Source organism: Rhea americana, unplaced genomic scaffold, assembly GCF_003343005.1.
Source record: "Rhea americana isolate MKP2758 unplaced genomic scaffold, rheAme1 scaffold_199, whole genome shotgun sequence".
NCBI lineage: Eukaryota > Metazoa > Chordata > Aves > Rheiformes > Rheidae > Rhea > Rhea americana.
The window spans coordinates 1373123-1391255 of record NW_028186138.1 but is presented as its reverse complement, the minus strand read 5'-3'; the positions used below and the strand labels follow the sequence as shown (position 1 = coordinate 1391255).

Genomic DNA, 18133 nt, shown 5'->3' with positions numbered 1-18133 from the left:
GGATGGATCATATCTCACTGCTTTTTCCTACTCGTTCTTCTGTTGACTTAAAGACGAAACAGAACAAAACATGTAACATACTGCTACTCATTTGCTGTGGCATCTTAAGTTGAACCATAACCATAGGAAAAAGGGTTAGCACACTGCTTCTTGATGTATAGAAAATAGAAGGGGGTGGTTTGGAAAAATAAGATACCCTGCTAATATTAAGAAAAATTATTTTCTTTTCATCATGTTAATAAGGAATGACCTTTGTTTCTCGGAGATCACATCTCATTAAAAATAAAACAATAAAAAACCCAGAACAAAAGCCAAGATAATCATATGAACTTGGAGGAAAACTGGGGTCATTTTGATGTACTGTACATTCTTATGTTCATGAACAGCCCTAATTATTTCTGTAAGAACTTGAATTTGCTGAGATAATAAGTTTTAAAATTAACTTTAAGGAAACCTGTCTACTTTTATCACCCATTCATTGTGAATGAAATCCAAAATAACAAAAAGAATAATTCAGTAAGATAAGTATTATTGAGCCGAAGTAGAAGAAATAAATGAATAAACAAGTCTACTGCAAGAAAAAATTTCAGACCACTAGATTCTCTTTTGATGAAATTCTTCAATTAAAACTATTATTAAACTTTGCTGAATCAAATTAATATATAGCAGGTGTTTATTTATCCTTTAATAATTCACAACAGTTTTTCTCTTTCTTACTTTGTTGTACCTCATGAATCTCCAATCAACTAAATTATAGCATGTATGAGATTAGAATTGAGCCATCACTGACAAAAATCACTATCAGAAAAATCAATCAGAAGAGTAAACAATTTCAGGCTGTATCAGCTGAAACATCAAGTGAATTCAAAAAAATCACTCATAAAGCTGTTTTCTGCTTTTTGAAGTGACAAACAGATACATCAGCAAATCTATTTGCATGGATTTGTTTCTAATTTGCTTCTAATTTTCTTTTCTCTCTTCAACTTGCTATTTCCACTATATAGAAATAAACAGAGTTTATCCAAAAGCAGCAAAACCTACAGAACTCCTACTGTATTCAGCCGATTTAGATAAGCTGAGTTCTTACTTTTCAAAAGACATAGAAAACTATCTAAAATGGCTGTGATTCTCTTGTTCAACAGCAATGGCTCTCAAATCCTTTTAAATTCTTTGAGATGTAAGAATATTCAGCACATTTTGTAGATTTGGCTGATGCTGACAAATGCACTGATGACAAGTAACAAGGACTTTTTAAATGATGACTGCTCAGAAAAAAATGAATTATTATACCTTCTATGAACCCCATGCTGATCCTGCCCTCATTTGAGAAACTAGTAACTGTCCAAGAATTAATTCTACTAAAATTATTTGGTCTCAAAGAAATGAATATAATAAGAGAGTAACTTCTCTTTTCATAAATGAAATTATTAYTACATTCATTATAATCAGTAACTCTAAAATTTTTAGAGATTTATTTTTTTTTTAGTAACTTTAAACTGGCACTTATAGTTAAACAAAACTGTAACTAAACACTAGCATGCAAAGTTTTGGTGKTAAAGACCCCAAGTAGGTGACTAAATAAAAATGAAATAATGGGATTTATTGATGCTTACATATTTAAAATTAAACCTAAACTGGCTAAGTGAAATCTCCAAGATTTAAGACATCATTGTAGTCATTTTAAATGAAAAAATCTAGTGTTCTAGAGAAATTTCTAAAGAAAAAGAGAAAAATTAAAATACGTTTTAAACTTGTTTGAATTTTAACACTGTTAAATTTAAAGAAATACTGTGTTTTAAGAACCTAAATCACTTTGTATTTTGAAGCTGCTGAAAAGTACGAAAAGTTTCAGTATTGATAGTAAGAAAAAAGGAAAGAAAGGGGCAAATTACTGTTTTCTGTGGAGGATATACTGCGGGAAGATATTTGTATATTTTGTACAATCATACTTTTACCTTTACATAACTATTGACAGTTTCTTAATCCCCTACACAAAAAACTGTGGCAAACCTAAACTTTAATCAACATAGAAAAGCACATCAGTGAAAGAATATGAGTGAATGGTACATACCAGGAGGCATCAGGGAATGTTCTTGGAATTGTTGCAAAGCATTCTTCAATCTCTCAATATCCTGCAGCAACACAAGGGATTTCAGCTGATGTAGAAGAGTCACATCTGAGGAAGCYACGTTGCGAGATTCAAGATTTCGTAAAAGCTCTTGGACAGTTGCTGAATTTATAGCTGGATCTGTGCATTCTGATTTATCTGGACAAATAGTTGGGAAACTAGATTAAAAATATTCAATGAGCATGGAGAATTTTCCTAATGATACTTTMTTTCAAAGACAGTATCTTTCTTTTTAAATAAAACTTATAACCAAACATCACATACTATAGGGCAGTCTGTTCCTCCCATTTTCTGCTAGGTATTAAAACACTGAAAAGGGGAAAATATCAAACACAGAAAGTGTAAGCRACAATTGGATTCATAACGACAGGAACACATAGCAAGATGACAGAGGTGTAGGTCTTTAAGATTAGTGTAGGAAAAAGGTATGATGATAAATCTGTACTGTAGCCAAAGCACTGTATTTTTGTTTCCTATATACTATTTATTCTAAAAAYGCACACACATGTGGAGACAGACAACAACCTTAGGGAATTGCCACAAAGCACTCCTGAGGCATCCAATTACCTCATTATTGTACTTTTATGTTTTTAGTTAAAAACTGTATATTGGAGTATGCAATACAGCAGAAAAGGATACACTATTGTTTATACTGTGCTAAAGTACTGATTCATTCTTCCGTTCTAGGAACAATAAGCAGTCCACCCCTTTAATTAGACTACCTTTGAAGTTGCATTCTTATGCTTTTTATTAGCAAACCAAATGATAAGAACAGATTATTCTCAATTCAGCTTTCTTACGTAAATATCAAATCCAATGTGACCATTTGCAAATGCTGTTAAAGCAATGGCTTCCAATTTTATGGGTAGTGCTAAATTCACTCAACTAGACAAGGCAAACAGCACTGTGTCAGATTTATATATGTAAAGTAGGATTTGCCTAACAACAAAGTTAGTCGAACACTGATTTATGGATGTGACATCTCATCTACAGATGAATTTGCTTTTACCTGAGAATTTAATCTCTGTGGATTTCAAGGTCCTCATTAGCTCAACTTTTTGATATGCAGGTTTGACACCAGGGCTTGTCAGTTTGTCAGCCACTGCTAAAACTTGAATGTGACAGCCAGGGAAGCTGGGTATTAAAACAATTCTACAGGCAACACAACTATGGACAATAGACCAACTGGCTCATATATTRATGGCAAAACTGTTAACTAAGTTTACAATTTTACTCAGTTACTCTGGAATTAAAGTAACACAAATGCAAGTTGTTCAGTTATGCTTGTTTTGACATACACTGAAATAGCAAAAATTTTATTTTTGGGTATAAAAAATATTTTAGCCATTAAAGGTAGATGACTTCTTAATRCTAGACTCAGCAGGAAAACCTGACACAGCGTAAATATTTTAACAGTAAGCAAAGAAAATTTTATCTATAATCTTGGGAAAAATTAACATGAAAAACTTGATGTTACCTTAATAGGGTTCTTAAGGTAGTATGGTAGTCTAAAAATAAATTTTATAGGACAGGGACTGACAGTTCTGAATTAAGATGAATGGGTAAGTAAGCTGTTTAATATTTTTCATTCAGCTCTGTAAAGGCAGTCAAGCCTATGCATTTTGAAAGGTTTTCATTGTTTTTTTCCAGTTTTACATGACAGTTGTCATTTTAAAGCTATGTTCTGAGCAATTAAAGAAAACACTAGTTTGCCCTTAAGAAAACATATTTAATTCTAGATGATGCCAACTTAATCCTGTATATCAGGATTGTACAGATAATTACTAYACTTATCATTAAAACATCAGTATCTCTAAAAGGCATTTATGAAGCAAGCACTGTAAGAACAGCTTTTTAGGAAGGCAATGGAAGAAACATCTTTAACAGTAGCKATTTCCCTGACCTTAGTGGCAAGAATGAGCATTTAATAGGCCATTATGGATAACATCCATGCAATTCTTTTTTAGTGCCATGGGATGCACGATAAAMAATGGTTCACATTTGTCTTATCCACAAGTTCTTTATGCCAATACACTTTCCCAGTGCTAACAGTATCTTCACCTTTCCTCTTGGGCATCTATATGAATCTTCTTAGATATSACAAATAAATCTCCTCCTGAGATGGAGAATTTATTGGAAAGATTTTTTTTTTTTTTTTTTTTGGAAAATTAGGTTGGTTCGGAGAAGGAAAGCATGAAAGTTTAGAACTACTTTTGCTTCCTTGAATTTTTTTTTTTTTTTGAAAGCAAATAATCCATCTGGATATTTGCTTATAGAGGAAAAAAAGGATCCATTTTAACCACTATATTTACCCAAAATGCACTGGAATGTTTTAAAAGTGAGAAAGTAGTATTATCTATATTTTCAAAGAAGGAAAAAAAAGAGATTAGGATCAYTTTTTTTTATTCTGATACGTATTCACCGAGASACCTAAAAACAGGACAACTACTAAACATCTGCTCCCTTACCAAACTCAATAAAGGTATTGCCCTAATAGGTTTGGTCTATTCTACAGAAATAGTAAGAATACATCTATTTCCTTCTAAGTTGTATTGCTCATGAAAAGAAAGGAGAAAGAGCGGTACATACTGTCAGCAAAATAAATTTGTTGTGTTGCCTGTAAGAAGTCCAGAATACTATCTGCTTTTTCATCTATGTCTTTAAAGTCTGCTCCTTCTTCACTGTTGTTTTTGTCAGGCTGATATGTAAAATCCACACCAGTAGTTTTTGTTAGCAAGCCAGCTGCTCTCATTTTTTCTTTTTGTCGCTTTTTTTTCATTTTCCTCTTTTTGTTTTTGCTTATTTTGGGGCTGTCTATCAGCTGCAGCTGTAAATTATCTTGCAAAAGAGTCTCTTGAATTCCAGATTCTCTTTTTTCTCCATGTAATTTATTATGGTTTTGCAAATTGTTCTTCTGTTTCTTCCTTCGACTGCGCTTTCTCTTGGTTTGTCCTTGATATTCCTCCTCTGCAGATTCAAAAGAGACACAATAGTTTTACATAAGAAGATCTGTAACAAGCATTTGGGAACTGCATGCAATGAAATATTACTCCCTTCAAATTCTTGGATGTCTGAGTGTTTCTAAACCTCTRTGCGTGAAATGCCTTTCAGTACCACAATGTCAAAGCACATTCTTCTGAATGCACCAGGCAGACAAGCTCTCTTCCCTTCTGCTTTCAACAAACACCATCCTTTCCTTTGTGCTAGGTACTTTGCATCATATTTACTTTCCTAACACACACAACTACAACATGAAGTGAAGTCAAAAGAACCCCTAGGGCAAAAAACATGGGCAGAGCTACCCAGGCAAGGGGTACATGGGATGAGAGAGTTCTCCCAAGAGGCCCACAATACTAGTTGGTAGACTTGACTAAGCACACAAGAAGGTAGTATGCAATTTACACTAAAACTCTGATGCATAGCAGTGCACCTTCAAAACACCAGGCATCTGCTTCTGATTCATCTCCTTCCCCGTTCCCAAACATCATCTTTCTTTGGGACATCTTCCTGCTAGTTCAGCTTTGGACATCAACTTCACAGGGAAAGCATCCACAGCATCATAAACCTTAGCTAGTAATCTCTGATCTTTCTAACTGCCTTAGTTCTGCCTTTCCCTTGCTACTTTATAATTTCCTTACTAGTTAATTCTTCAAAAGGCTAAAATGTCAAGGAAGAGAAGTCCTCCTCACTTTCAGAGTCAGCTTTCATGTTTCTTTATTCAGACCTTATTACTGTACGCAAAAGCAGAATTCTTAAGTYATCCCTGACCCTTAACTGGCTTCCTCTTCCCCACGCAGTCACTTCTCAGTGCAAGCCTTCCTGTCGCTAGCAAGAGAAAGACTGCCAGAATTCATCTTCACTTTGACTGCACTGCTGTTGAAATCCTTATTTAGACCTATAATAATTTCCTAATCAACTGAAATTCACTCTTTTATGGTCTACCAAAATCCTTACACATTTAAATACCACAGAGTCCAGCACTGCTMTAATGCCTTACTCTAGAAAGCAAAGCTATTTATCCTTCCCTCAACCTTCACCTGCATGCTTCTAAATTCCTCTTAATATATTGAGCCTGATTCTCTCATTTACCTGTGTTTAGCTCCTGAAGTCAAAGAATCTTTCCTAGCTAAAACTGAAATAATGCAGCAAAGGCACTTGAAGCCCAACTCTTGATTTTCAAATGATCTGCAAATTCTCCTCCAACATTTTCAACATATTTGGCTTTCTCATTACTCCTTCCCCTACCAGTTCTTGCTTGTATTTTCTCTGAGTTGCAGGTCCTCTCTTTCATTTCTGATTCTTTTTCTGCGTTGAACTCTGTCAGCTCTGAGACACTTTCTCTCTTTAAATATCACTATAAGACTTCTAGTTCTTTAGCTGACAGATGACTCACTGCAAAGCAATTTTCCATATTTTCTGTGAAGGAGGCTGTATAAAAATAAATTTGCTGCATTGTAACTGAATACCACAGCATGTTAAAGATGCAGCAAACACCACCTTGTACCCACATTATGGAACGTTTCACACCCATGGCATTTGAGCTAAACATGTTTATATATGGTTTAGACATACGGGATGTAGGAAAAATGTCTGTGTAGTCCTGTGAGTAAAATATCAGAACTGAAGGCAGATATGAATGGTGAAAGATAACATAAACAAAGCATCAATGTTTCATCTTAAGATGTAACTTTTATTTTCACKGCAGTTTTTGTGTTACAAAAAGTGAATTCTACTTTAAATATAGATACATTGTTCCTTAAAATTCCTCAGTCTTCGGAGAATGTTTAGTTGAACCATTTGCTAATAAAGCTACTCTAATTTGTGCTGTCAACAAAGGGGCCCAACATGCTTTCAAAGCAACCATGAACCACTAAATCTCAGCAAAACTATGGCATGCTGTGTAGCCAAACATATTCAACAGGTTTGAAATAACTAAAAAAAATAGTGTAGAAGGGAGAATAGGTCTTAAGATAATTAAATTTTGAGTCAAGTCCAAAAGTTTCCTTATTCTTTGCAGCTTAGGAGAGCAGAAGGTCTGAAGAAAGCCTGGTGAAGCTGTCAAAAGGCAAAAAGAATGTAGACTCCTCATATGTATTTTATTGAGAGAAACATATGACTGAGAAGAAATCAGAACTGTGCTAAACTTCCTTCAACACAGAAAACAAATCAAACCCAAGACTTTACCTAGTTATCTTCAGGAGTTAAACTTACAGCCCTCTAGCAGTTTTTGCCATTCTTTCCCCAATATTTTATTTTCTCTTTAGTAAGACTGAAATTCTGCCTTCATAATTCAAGGGTTCTCCCCGTTGGTCAGTCAGCAAATTTCAGCCTCAAAGACTGCTGTCATGTGTGAGAGTAGTTTAACATGTCGGAACAGATGAAGTTAAATGTTGATAAATGCAAAGCAATGCACACATAAGGGATTGATCTACACAACTCATTGCTAAGGTCAAAATTAACTGTTATCAATTCAGGAAAAGCAAAAAAAAAACCCCAGACCTGGGCCTCAGTACAGAAAATTCAGTGAAAACATTTACTCATCGGGCATCAGTGAACAGCAAGCAGCTTGTTCAGCTAGATAAGAAACAGGATGGAATATAATAGGAACAATATTACAAAGCTATTCCACACATCTGTGGCACTCTTCATGCTTACAACATCAAATTTCTTAGCACAATTTGAGCACTAAAAGACTTCTGTGAGAATCCTGTTCTTGCCTGCTGAAGTTATCACAGAAAGAAACTCCAACAAAATTAGGATTATTTGACTTGAAACAAGGATTAATAATGTGGGCTCTTTTTCTCTCTCTTTATGCAAGAATAATGAGACATCTAATTAATCTGARTAGCTGCACAAACCAACAATAAATAGTAAACACCTGTTTTCCAAACAGCTCAGTTAACTTACTGAATTCACGCGCATGCAATAATCAGAGACTCCAAGAGCTTAGTAGGATTCAAGAACTGCATGTTTATGCAGACAGCAAGACTACTTGATTGTATCAGCTATGCAAAAATATAAACAAGAGTTGTAAAAGAAATACAATCCATAATATTCAAGCCATAGACCACACAGTAGATTTATAAATGAAATATTCAGTAGGATTCACCTCACATAATTAGCTGTCTGAAGGGCCAGTGTCTAACATACGCTTAGATCAATGATCCCTCTAATAAATCAAGGGAGACTAAAATCTCCATAAAGTGATTAACCTCATCCTAAATCAGCTGAGAAGAAACTGCACCTGAAGGTGTCCATTTCTCTCTCTCTGCATTAACTATAGAAGAGATGTAGATGATTAAGTTAGATTAGATGCTTTTAACAACTGGAAAAAATTAGTCTCTGCTACAAAAATCATCGTAATGATAGGGAAGAAGGTACTTCTTAATATGAGCACGTCAGACTGCTTTTTACTAATTAACAAAAACCCACTGTTCTATTCAAAAATACTTTTGACTGGTTCACTACATTTCATACCAGCAGGGAGGCTCAATAAAACTTCACTAGACCAGAATTTGGTTCTAATGATTTTTCTACTGACTGAAGAGGTTTGTTATTTCAAAGAAAAATAATCATAACAGGGAATGTATACACAAACATTCATAGTAACATGTTTAATATATACTTAAGTAACATGATAACAACATTAGCTTTTGGACCATGCTAACAATAGCCACAACTGCAGCAATAGCTTGTCCTGATTCCACAAGAGCTAATGATTCTTTTTTCTCCCTCTGTTCCATAACGGCCTGTCACCTCTCTCCTTCCTAACACTCATCTCTGCTCCACAAGCAGTCTAATTTATTATGTAATTAGATTATCTAAAACAATTGTATCTAACCTGTTTAGTCTGGATTTGGTCTGGATTTGTCAGATCTGACAAATGGCTTCAAGAGAGAAAGCCCACATACATTTTCCAGCCACAGTCACAGTTTGACAAGTATTTTTTTCAGCCATAATAAGGACAACCTCCTCAGGTAATGTTCAAAGTTAAAAATAACTATTTCCTTTGTTGGTTCTTTTTACCAGGGTTATTTTTAACCCAGATTACTTCCCTGATCCAGTTTACCATGCAGCTGCACAGTCATACTAGTCTGACTGAGAGGATGACTGAGAGAGGGAATAAACAGCCTGAAAAAGAAGGTTGCCACCAAAAGAAAAAGTCATGTACTAACAACTTATCTGGTCTAGTTTGAAACATGAAAGTTTTATCCATGAAAACTGTACGCGCCCTAAAGAGAGCAGAGTCACAAACTATGCCATAAAAGGGCTTAAAATTCAATAGAAGATGGAGTTTATAAATATAGTTTATCAAATTTTGTTACAAATAAAGAGTATGCTTAGTTTGTATCTTCAAGGAAAATAATAAACATAATGATTTCACACAGTCTCTTTACACAGAGACTCTGTTGACTTACATTTTGATTTTATTAACTACTATTATGCCAGTAGTATTATTCTGTATTTATCATCAGGGCAGCTGGAAAAACGAAGAGATTAAACACAAAGCTCAAGATAAGCTATGAGCAACAGGCTTTATAACTACTTCCTTTAATTCCATCTCCCCCCTAGACTAATCATCAGTACAAACACATTGCTGGCAACTACAGGATTGAAAAGATGAGCTGTGCTTCTTCAAGTTCAGCTGTATCATTTCAGTTCCTTCAGGCAAAGGCAGATATAAAACATTCAGGAAAGGCATCACATAAGGCAAAAAAAAGGGCGGGAGGCACTATTTACTTAGGTCTGTGAGTCCGGTCAGTAATCTTCACTTGATACTTCATGTAGACAGTGTGTGAGGGTATACAAAGTTCTACAGCATGTAAAATTGAAATATTTGGCTTTCAGTAAATGGAATACCTGAAAATAAACTGGTGAAGCTAGTGATGCTGGGATTTTTAAAAATCAGCCCCCTAAAAATTAATAGAATAAACCTCTCAGCACAGTAAGAGTAAAGAGCAATATTCAAAGAGCATCCTCTGAGCTTTAGAAATCTCCTCTATAATGTGCTCATCATGACTCAAGTGTGGCAGCTGGCTCTCCTGTACTTGTTCAAGGATCAACTCCCACAGTAGGTTTTTGGATATTGTTCATGCTAATTTTGTTCTTTTGCTCAGATGAAAAAGGACATGTTCCTCTTTCCTTATTTTTCGTTCAGTTTAAGCTTTTTTCCCTCTCCTTGATCATTATATACTAGATGAATTTTCCATAGCGCACCAAGCAGTCAACGCAAAATACTTTTATTTTGGTTTAGGATCTTGCAAGACAAAAAAGTGTTACTTTTAGTGCAACCTAAAATATTAGCAAGCAGTAATTTGACTAAGGGCAAAAAAATCTTGCTAACTAATGCAATGAAATACAATGGTCCATCAGGATGAGAACAATACTGAAAAGATCTCAAGAGAACAACAGCAGACTTCAGTATTTTCATTTTTTTTAGTATTTCAAATCATCATTTGAAATCAGAAGAAAGCACATTAATGGTTTTAATCATCTACAATACTTTTAATATGGCAGAAAATGGCAAAGATTGGAAGCTGCTCAAGATAGGCGCTACCTTTTATTTCTTCATTCATACTTCTCTGTTTTTGTTTACACAAAGAATTCATATAAAAATTAGTAAATGTTGCATGTACACTGGCCACAAGAGAACACTATTTTTCTGACTTATGGTAAAACCAATAAATAGAAATGACAATAATAAGTAAAGGCAGATATCATACTATCTATAAAAATTTTCTAACCTAAACATTTACCTGACTTCATACATGTGAACTCTTCTTATTCATAAGCTGTGGCAAATTCCTAAGAACCATATTGGGCTACAACAACCCCCCACCTAGCACTGTAACTGTCACAGCCAGCATTCATGATAAGAGCTGTAGATCTACACAGCAGTATAATGATGTTTTTTTGTTTTGTTCTTTTTGTCTCAGCATTTGATCTGCCTTTTGGCTACTACTGAATGCTGAAATGATATTTTCAGAGAACCATTTATCCTGCCCAAAAAATCTTACTCCTGTTTGGAAATGGTCACCTCAGAGCCAATCATTACACATGTGAATTTTGTGGTTGTTTTCTCCTAAGCACATCACTTGACAACTACCTAAAATGAAATTTGTCTGTCTTTCTTTTGATCAATCCGAGATGCCACTGCAGCCAGCTCTTGCCTTCACTGCAGTTAATAGCTCTGTATCATTATGAAAACTTCTGACTTCACTGTTCAACTCTTTTTACTAGAGCATTAATTGAACAGAAGCCTCCAGTTGTGATCTCCCTCTGTTTTGAGAACTGTTGCATTTTACTCATCTACTTATCTATTCTGGGACCTTCTCTCTTATGCTATGTCTTAAAAACCTTTGGTTAGGGGCTCTACCAAAACTTTGTGGAAATTCAAGTAAACCACATCAGCTGGATCATTCTTATCCACACATTTCTTGGCTCTTCAAAGAGCTGCAAGATGTTTGTGGATTTCCTTTTTGCAAAATTTATGTTGGTATTTCCTATGTAAATCATAGTTATTTAGGCATCTGAGTCTTACTTTGTATTATAAATTGTGCTAAACTCTCCAAGGCAAATATCAGGATTACAGACTCGCAGTTCCCTTGACGATTTAAAAAACTTTCTTAAAAACTGACATCACTCTATTCAGCCTCCAAGTTTCTGGTAACAGGGCAATTTAAGCAAGTTGCTACACATCACTGTCAGTTATTTAGGAATTTTTCTCTTACTATTTTTAGGTGAATATAGTCTGGTTACTCGTGATTTTGTTTTGTCATTCATTTTGTTCCATGACTTCTAAATCATCTGAATCATCACATATCCCGTGAGAAATCCCCCAAAGGGGGGATCCACTGTGGTGTCCTCTGCAGTTTCCTTTGCAAATAACATCAGCATAGAGAACTCATTTTGCTTCTCTGAAACAGGTTTCTCTACTCTTTTTACATTATGAGCCTTTGGCTTGACAGACTGGCAGGCATATCCTAATGTAGGAGAAGTAAGACTTAGAATTAGTTTTGATTATTTGCACTAATTGCCCAAATCTTCTTTGGTCTGCCTTACTCTATTTTTACATTAAAACCCATTTACAATACCATTTGGGTGTGAATTTAGCTCTCTGAAGGATACCTACTTGTTTCTAACATCTTCCTTCGTTCTGCTGTTTAGCTATGCTGGCTTCCTTTTGCTTTTTCCTCAAGCTTTTCATGAGGAGTGGTGGGAAATGGCCCACTTCCACACGGTATCCTTCCACACCATGTGGAGCAACATCCTTCTCTTAGTTGACCTGTTCAAGTTCCTTTTAGCAAGTATCTTTATTTTTGTGTAGATTGTGTTCTGGAAGTAGATCACAACCATTACTGACCTTTTGTTGTTTCAAATAGGATGTTGAATCTAAACATATGATGGTTGCTGTTGCAGTGAGTTGCTCTTCTGAAACATTGAATGTAACCTTACTCAGCACCAAGTCAAAAGTTACATTTCTTCTTATAGCCTCCTCCACCTAATGGCTTGCTCCTGACTGTGTCTAAAAACTGAAACGGCACAACACCGACTCTGATGTGACACTCACCTAGTCTGCAAAGGGAGTAAATGAAGCCTCCCATTACTTCTCTATCTGTTGCTTCTCTGAACTCTTTCAGTGCACAGCAATGAGCATTCACAATCCCAGCTGGAAGCAGGATGAAACAGACTCTAAGCTTGCTTTCCTTTTTGATATGTACACTCGGTACAGATACATTGATCTAAGACATCTAGGAGATATTTGAAATGATTCTGAATAATAAATTAATTTTGACAGTATGTTTCAGGCCCCCTGTCACTTTATGCAAAAAGCTATGCTTGATGAAGACCCTAATAAATTTTCTTAAATAACAATTTGGCTACCAGAACTTCTATACAGTTCAATGACTTAATTTTTAAATGAAAGAAAATATTTTGACCTTTGACTTTTAGTTTTTAATTTGAAGCTTATTGTCTTCATTCATTTTGGCTTTTTTGGTCATCATCTGCAAACAATCTGAATTGGTCAGCTTTACATATAGGCATCACTCAGCTTTTCCTAAATGGGCTCAACGGTACTCCCCAACACCAGTAAGAATGATTTTGTTTGACTCACTGAGCAAAAAATTGACTAATACAGAGCTGAATAGATTCACAGCCATGAAAGAACAGAAATTCTGTGACAATTAGTGATTGTTTTGAAAACTACCAAGCAGGAAATGCTGAAGTGTTCTAAAGCTGTCTATAGTTTTTAGAGTTTAGCAGCCACAAAGACTAATTGCTACTAAATACAGAAATCTTATTAGTACTTGGCTAATAAGATTATGTTATTGTGTTTAAACAGAAAGCATCACCAGGAACTGAAGGGGTGAGATTTGCAAAATTTAGATTTAAAATATTTTCAACATTTTTTATCACATGTACACTTAAAAAAATGTTCTTTTATTCTAACTTTGTAGGCCACAAATTTACATTTCAAAGATATTTTAAAAAAACTTTTCTTTTTTTCAGAGGTGGTTTTCAATAAATGCTTAGTTTAAAGGCTCCAAACTCTCCCTTTGCTTAGAATAACAGAAAAGATGAGAAAAGCTGCAGTCTTAAAATCCTGATCAGCATTTAAAATATTCTTTTCAAATTTATCAGCTAAGTTACTGTAAAATGTAAGAAGTTTTTTGGACTACAGACTACTAGMCGATAAGCGACCTAACAGAAAGCTTATACTTTGTTTTCCCTGTGACAAAATTGTACCAAAGACCAGATCTATACTGCAATTCAAAAGTACACTCTGAAATAGCAAAATGAAGATTCTCAGCACTAAAGCCCTGCCCCAAATTACCAATTTTAGATACTGAAGTTATCAGGTATTTAAATGTGACATTTTAATTCAATTATTGTGATGTTTTTATATTCTTCACAATATTTCTTTATCTTTGACATAATGTCCAATAACCAATCACATTTAACAGAATGTGCAATAGAGCTTTTACAACAACACAACTACAATTAGTTACATTGTTCTATCAGTAAAGCCTTTTTCAAAATACTGTGGAAAAGTCTGAAAGAATACAAATGTTCCAAGTGTATTAATTTGCAATATTTCCTAAATCCAGGTTTCTTTGGATCTTAATTCTTATTTAAATTTAGTAACATAGTATCTAAGTAGTTTTGTAAAAGCAGAGATGTTTCAGGATCTCTGTTCAGCTTATTTTTAAGTCATGTTCAAATTAAATTCCTCTAAAAGAACAGTCAATACTCACGTAATTCATTTCTGAATGACAGACTGCTTTATGTTAAACTACTGATATGCACAGACACACAAGTAGGTACGTTCTAAAAGTGACAAACACCATAGGACCCTCAATAGTCCTGTAAGCCAGTAAATACAATCACACATCCCCAGAGCTCTGCCAATTTGTAATAGCTGGGAGGCTAGATGGGCCAGTTATTTGGGTTTGTTCTGGACTGTGCACTGTAATGGAGTCCTGACCTGGCCAGAGCTGTGAGGTCAGGCTGCTCGGACCTTTTTTTCATAATAAGCACTCAAAAAGACTGAAATGGCTTTTAAAAAAGAAAGCTAGATTGTTATTAGAATGGACCCTAGGGTAGGTGACTTTCTTGGGGAGAAAACTTAAAGCGACCAAAGGGGGGGGGGGTGTATATGTATCTCCACCTTGCCTAATGCATCCTAGCAGAAAAGCCCCCTTTACCTAAGTAAAGCCCATCAGTGATTTTCAGAGCTGCAGAAAAATCTGCACAGCCTCTTTTGCATCTGTAGAAAAAGTTCTTTCTCCTATCACCTCTGAACCTGGGCACTGCCGTTCCCAGCAAACTGCTGGTCTCTGCTGCGCTCAAACTGATTCCATGTCCTCGGGGGGACACATATTCTAGAAAGTTCTTCTTTCTAGAGCAAATCTCTCCCCATTTCCTATGGGCTCCATCCCAGCCTCCCTACCATACAGCTACAGGTTTTCACAGAATGAAACATGACAAATTGACATTGCAAAGTGGCTGAATTCACTTCAACACTTACAAGCTCAACACGAGTTCATGTACTACGTATCTCTGCTCTCAGGATTGATCCTGCTCTACATCTGCTACTTTATGCTGTTAGAGCACCTATTTCTAAGCATAGCAAAACACTACTGGGATAACACAAACCACTCTTTGTCACTCCCAAGGTTTCTTGTGTTGCTTCCCCAAAGTCAGGCACTTAAGATAGCAATACAAGCATGCTGACTTGTGGGGCTTGCTTGGAAAAGCACCAAGTCCTTCTCAGTTCCCATCTAATTTAGTGAAAAACAGGGGTTGCTCAACATCTCTGTAAAGCTTGCAAATACCAGAGAGAGAGACTTTCTTATTGCTCTTCAGTTATACGACATAATCTGTGAAATAATCCTGCTATGATACAGCAAAACACGTGCACCTGTCTGCACTTGACATACTTCATACAAATCATAAAATGGGTCATCAGCTTGCAGAATATATTTTTTTCCATCACACATTTTGCAGTCTCAATCCAGATTAGTGGTGATACTATTGCTTGCTTTATTTACTTGGAGTATTCCTGGCACCTTTACAAACTGAAAGTTTCATTTTTCTTTTCTACTTCACAGATTCTTAGTTATCAATAGCTATAAATCATAAGTTACACATACTATGGACATGCATAAGTTTATTTATCTTTTCTGATATATCTAAACTTCTATGCTGTCCACCACCAGTGGAGTATCTCACACTCTTCAGTGAACTGGCTGATGTATGCTACTATTAATTGCACTAGGAGGAAGGCAAATCCCCTTGTTGGCATAAAATGTCATTTTTTCAAGGAAGGAATAAAAAGGTTCTTCCAGGAAGAACCTACTCCTAAAATAGATATCTAACTTTAAATTATATGTTGACTTTTAGGCATGAGGTTCTTTCTGAATGAAATACTCAGCAGCAGGTAAGAGACCTGTGATGGAAGAAGAGGAGAAATAAATCGAATTCTAGTAAGTCCCCCTCTGGGGTCACCTCTCCAGCCTCCCTACACTTTCCATAATTTGGACTACAGATGGTGATAAAGAACATTTGGTAGCCTTGATCTAAGAGCACTACTGTGCCATTGAATGTCGATCTGAAGATACTGCTCACAGTAAGCTTACAACGCTAAGTACCTTTAGTTGGATGGAATATTGTCGGTATGCAAATCATTCATTATATAGCTGGCATTAAAGACTTTTTGGATTTATGGAAGACGAAGTTACAGAGGAAATCACCATTCCTCTCACTTAATTTTAAGACAACCACTTCCAACCTGCAAAAGTGAGAGAGAGATGTAACTGATGGATGGTTTCACCCTGATGGAACCAGACAGCAGACCACAGTGTGTTTCACCTTTTCCATCAATTCTTTTGAACTATAGTGGATTAGCAAGCATCATTGATCCGGTTTACAACTGGTCTACTATTTTGAAAAAATAAAATATTCACCATTTGTATTTCATTATACAAAAACATTTTTTAAGGACAAGAAAAGGGACTGTGGAAAACTATGACTATTAGTGTTTCACACAAAGACAAGAAGCAGCCACTGAATAGTTTATAACAGGTATTTGGAAAACTTAATTAAGAAGTTTTATGTCTGTAGTACATATAAAATACTTAATACTGTATAAAATACAGTATCATATTATGAAAACCAGTATACAGAGCCAGGTCCGGCTTACGAGGGATTACAAGAGAGTTACTTAAAGACAAAGAAATTCATTCTTTTGTCCTTCCTGACAATTTAGTAACATTTAATATCGCACATACAAAGGTTTATGAAGTGATTGGGATAGCAAGAAAATTCAGTATAATCATTATCTTCTCATCCGTCCTGCTATTACGGTTCCGTGAGTCAACATATTACTGAATTTGGAGTTATTTTATAACTGCCAGTATTTGTGCAATGCCTCTAACATCGATATAGTTCATCTGTAACTCTTGATAAATTTTTCCTGAAGAGATACAATTGGATTTCTGCCATACTTTAATCAAAACCTTTCCAAAGTGTGGAAACTTATTACATTATATAGCTTTTTTTCACTCATACTTGGGGTAGCCAAGTCATAACTCCATTTTTCCCCAAGATAGCTTCTGCACCACAGAATGTTTTCTGACACTAAAGGAGTATTATATTTTATATTTTGAGTCCCATGACATGTCCCACACAAACCTTTCTCTAAATATGAAACAATGTAAAAACTGCTTCATTTTACTTGCAAATATCAGAAGGGAGTCTGCTACAGGCTCCATTTGCAAATAATCTTCTCCTACAATATTATGCCAACTAGCATAAAGTAAAGGTCCTTGATTTAGGTGCAAAGAATGTAGGTCTAAGAGCTGCATTCCAGTTTGTTTAAATCTTAACAGTTTCCTTAACTTTAATTAATTAGCAAATTCAAGTCTGGCTGAAAAAAATAAATCTCGCTGCAAACACAAATGCTGGAGCCAAAAGATTATAGCTTTATTTACTCTTTTCTTTTTAAATTTAAAAAGTACACAATTTTTTACAGCAGACTAGACAAAGCAGGCTGGCTAGCTCATTAGCTCGAAATTAAAAAAGATCTGTATGCTTCTGGCACAATTATGTGTCTTACATAATTGCTGTTGTTCCCATCCGTACAAACGATCAAAGTGCTTTTATACTCTACTACTTTCACTGCTGTGGCTGCATCACAGGTGATGTGTCAAGTATATGAAAAATGACTGCACACATGCAAGCCTGTACATTTTTTGTGGGAATACAGGAGCTTAAGTTTGCTTTCTGGGACAATATTACTTTTTTTTTTTTTTTTTTTTTTTTTTTTTTTTTTTTTAATAAAAACTCCTGGATGGCTATATACTTTATGAGTAAGAAATGCATTAAAAAATTCAATGGTCTATGTTCTATATAGACCCTAAAAATACCGGGTTTTATGCAGAACATACAGATGGGGAAAGAATGTGGCTGTTAAGGCGGAATGTTTCAGTATACAGAATAATT

The 18133-nt window shown here is 35.2% G+C and overlaps 1 protein-coding gene across 3 annotated transcripts in view; it reads right to left on the bottom strand.

Moving 5' to 3' along the window:
* The window catches only part of ERICH1 (glutamate rich 1), a 68865-nt gene that overhangs the window by 5780 nt on the left and 44952 nt on the right, over positions 1–18133 (bottom strand). For all 3 annotated transcript variants that reach the window (XR_014895607.1, XM_085303216.1, XM_085303218.1), the window contains 2 exons: positions 4718–5095; positions 2072–2266 (listed from right to left, as the gene is read on the bottom strand). Coding sequence is in view for 2 of the 3 variants with exons in the window: in XM_085303216.1 (XP_085159342.1) it covers positions 2072–2266; positions 4718–5095 (573 nt within the window). In the remaining variant the exon portion in view is untranslated. The remainder of the gene's footprint in view (positions 1–2071; positions 2267–4717; positions 5096–18133) is intronic.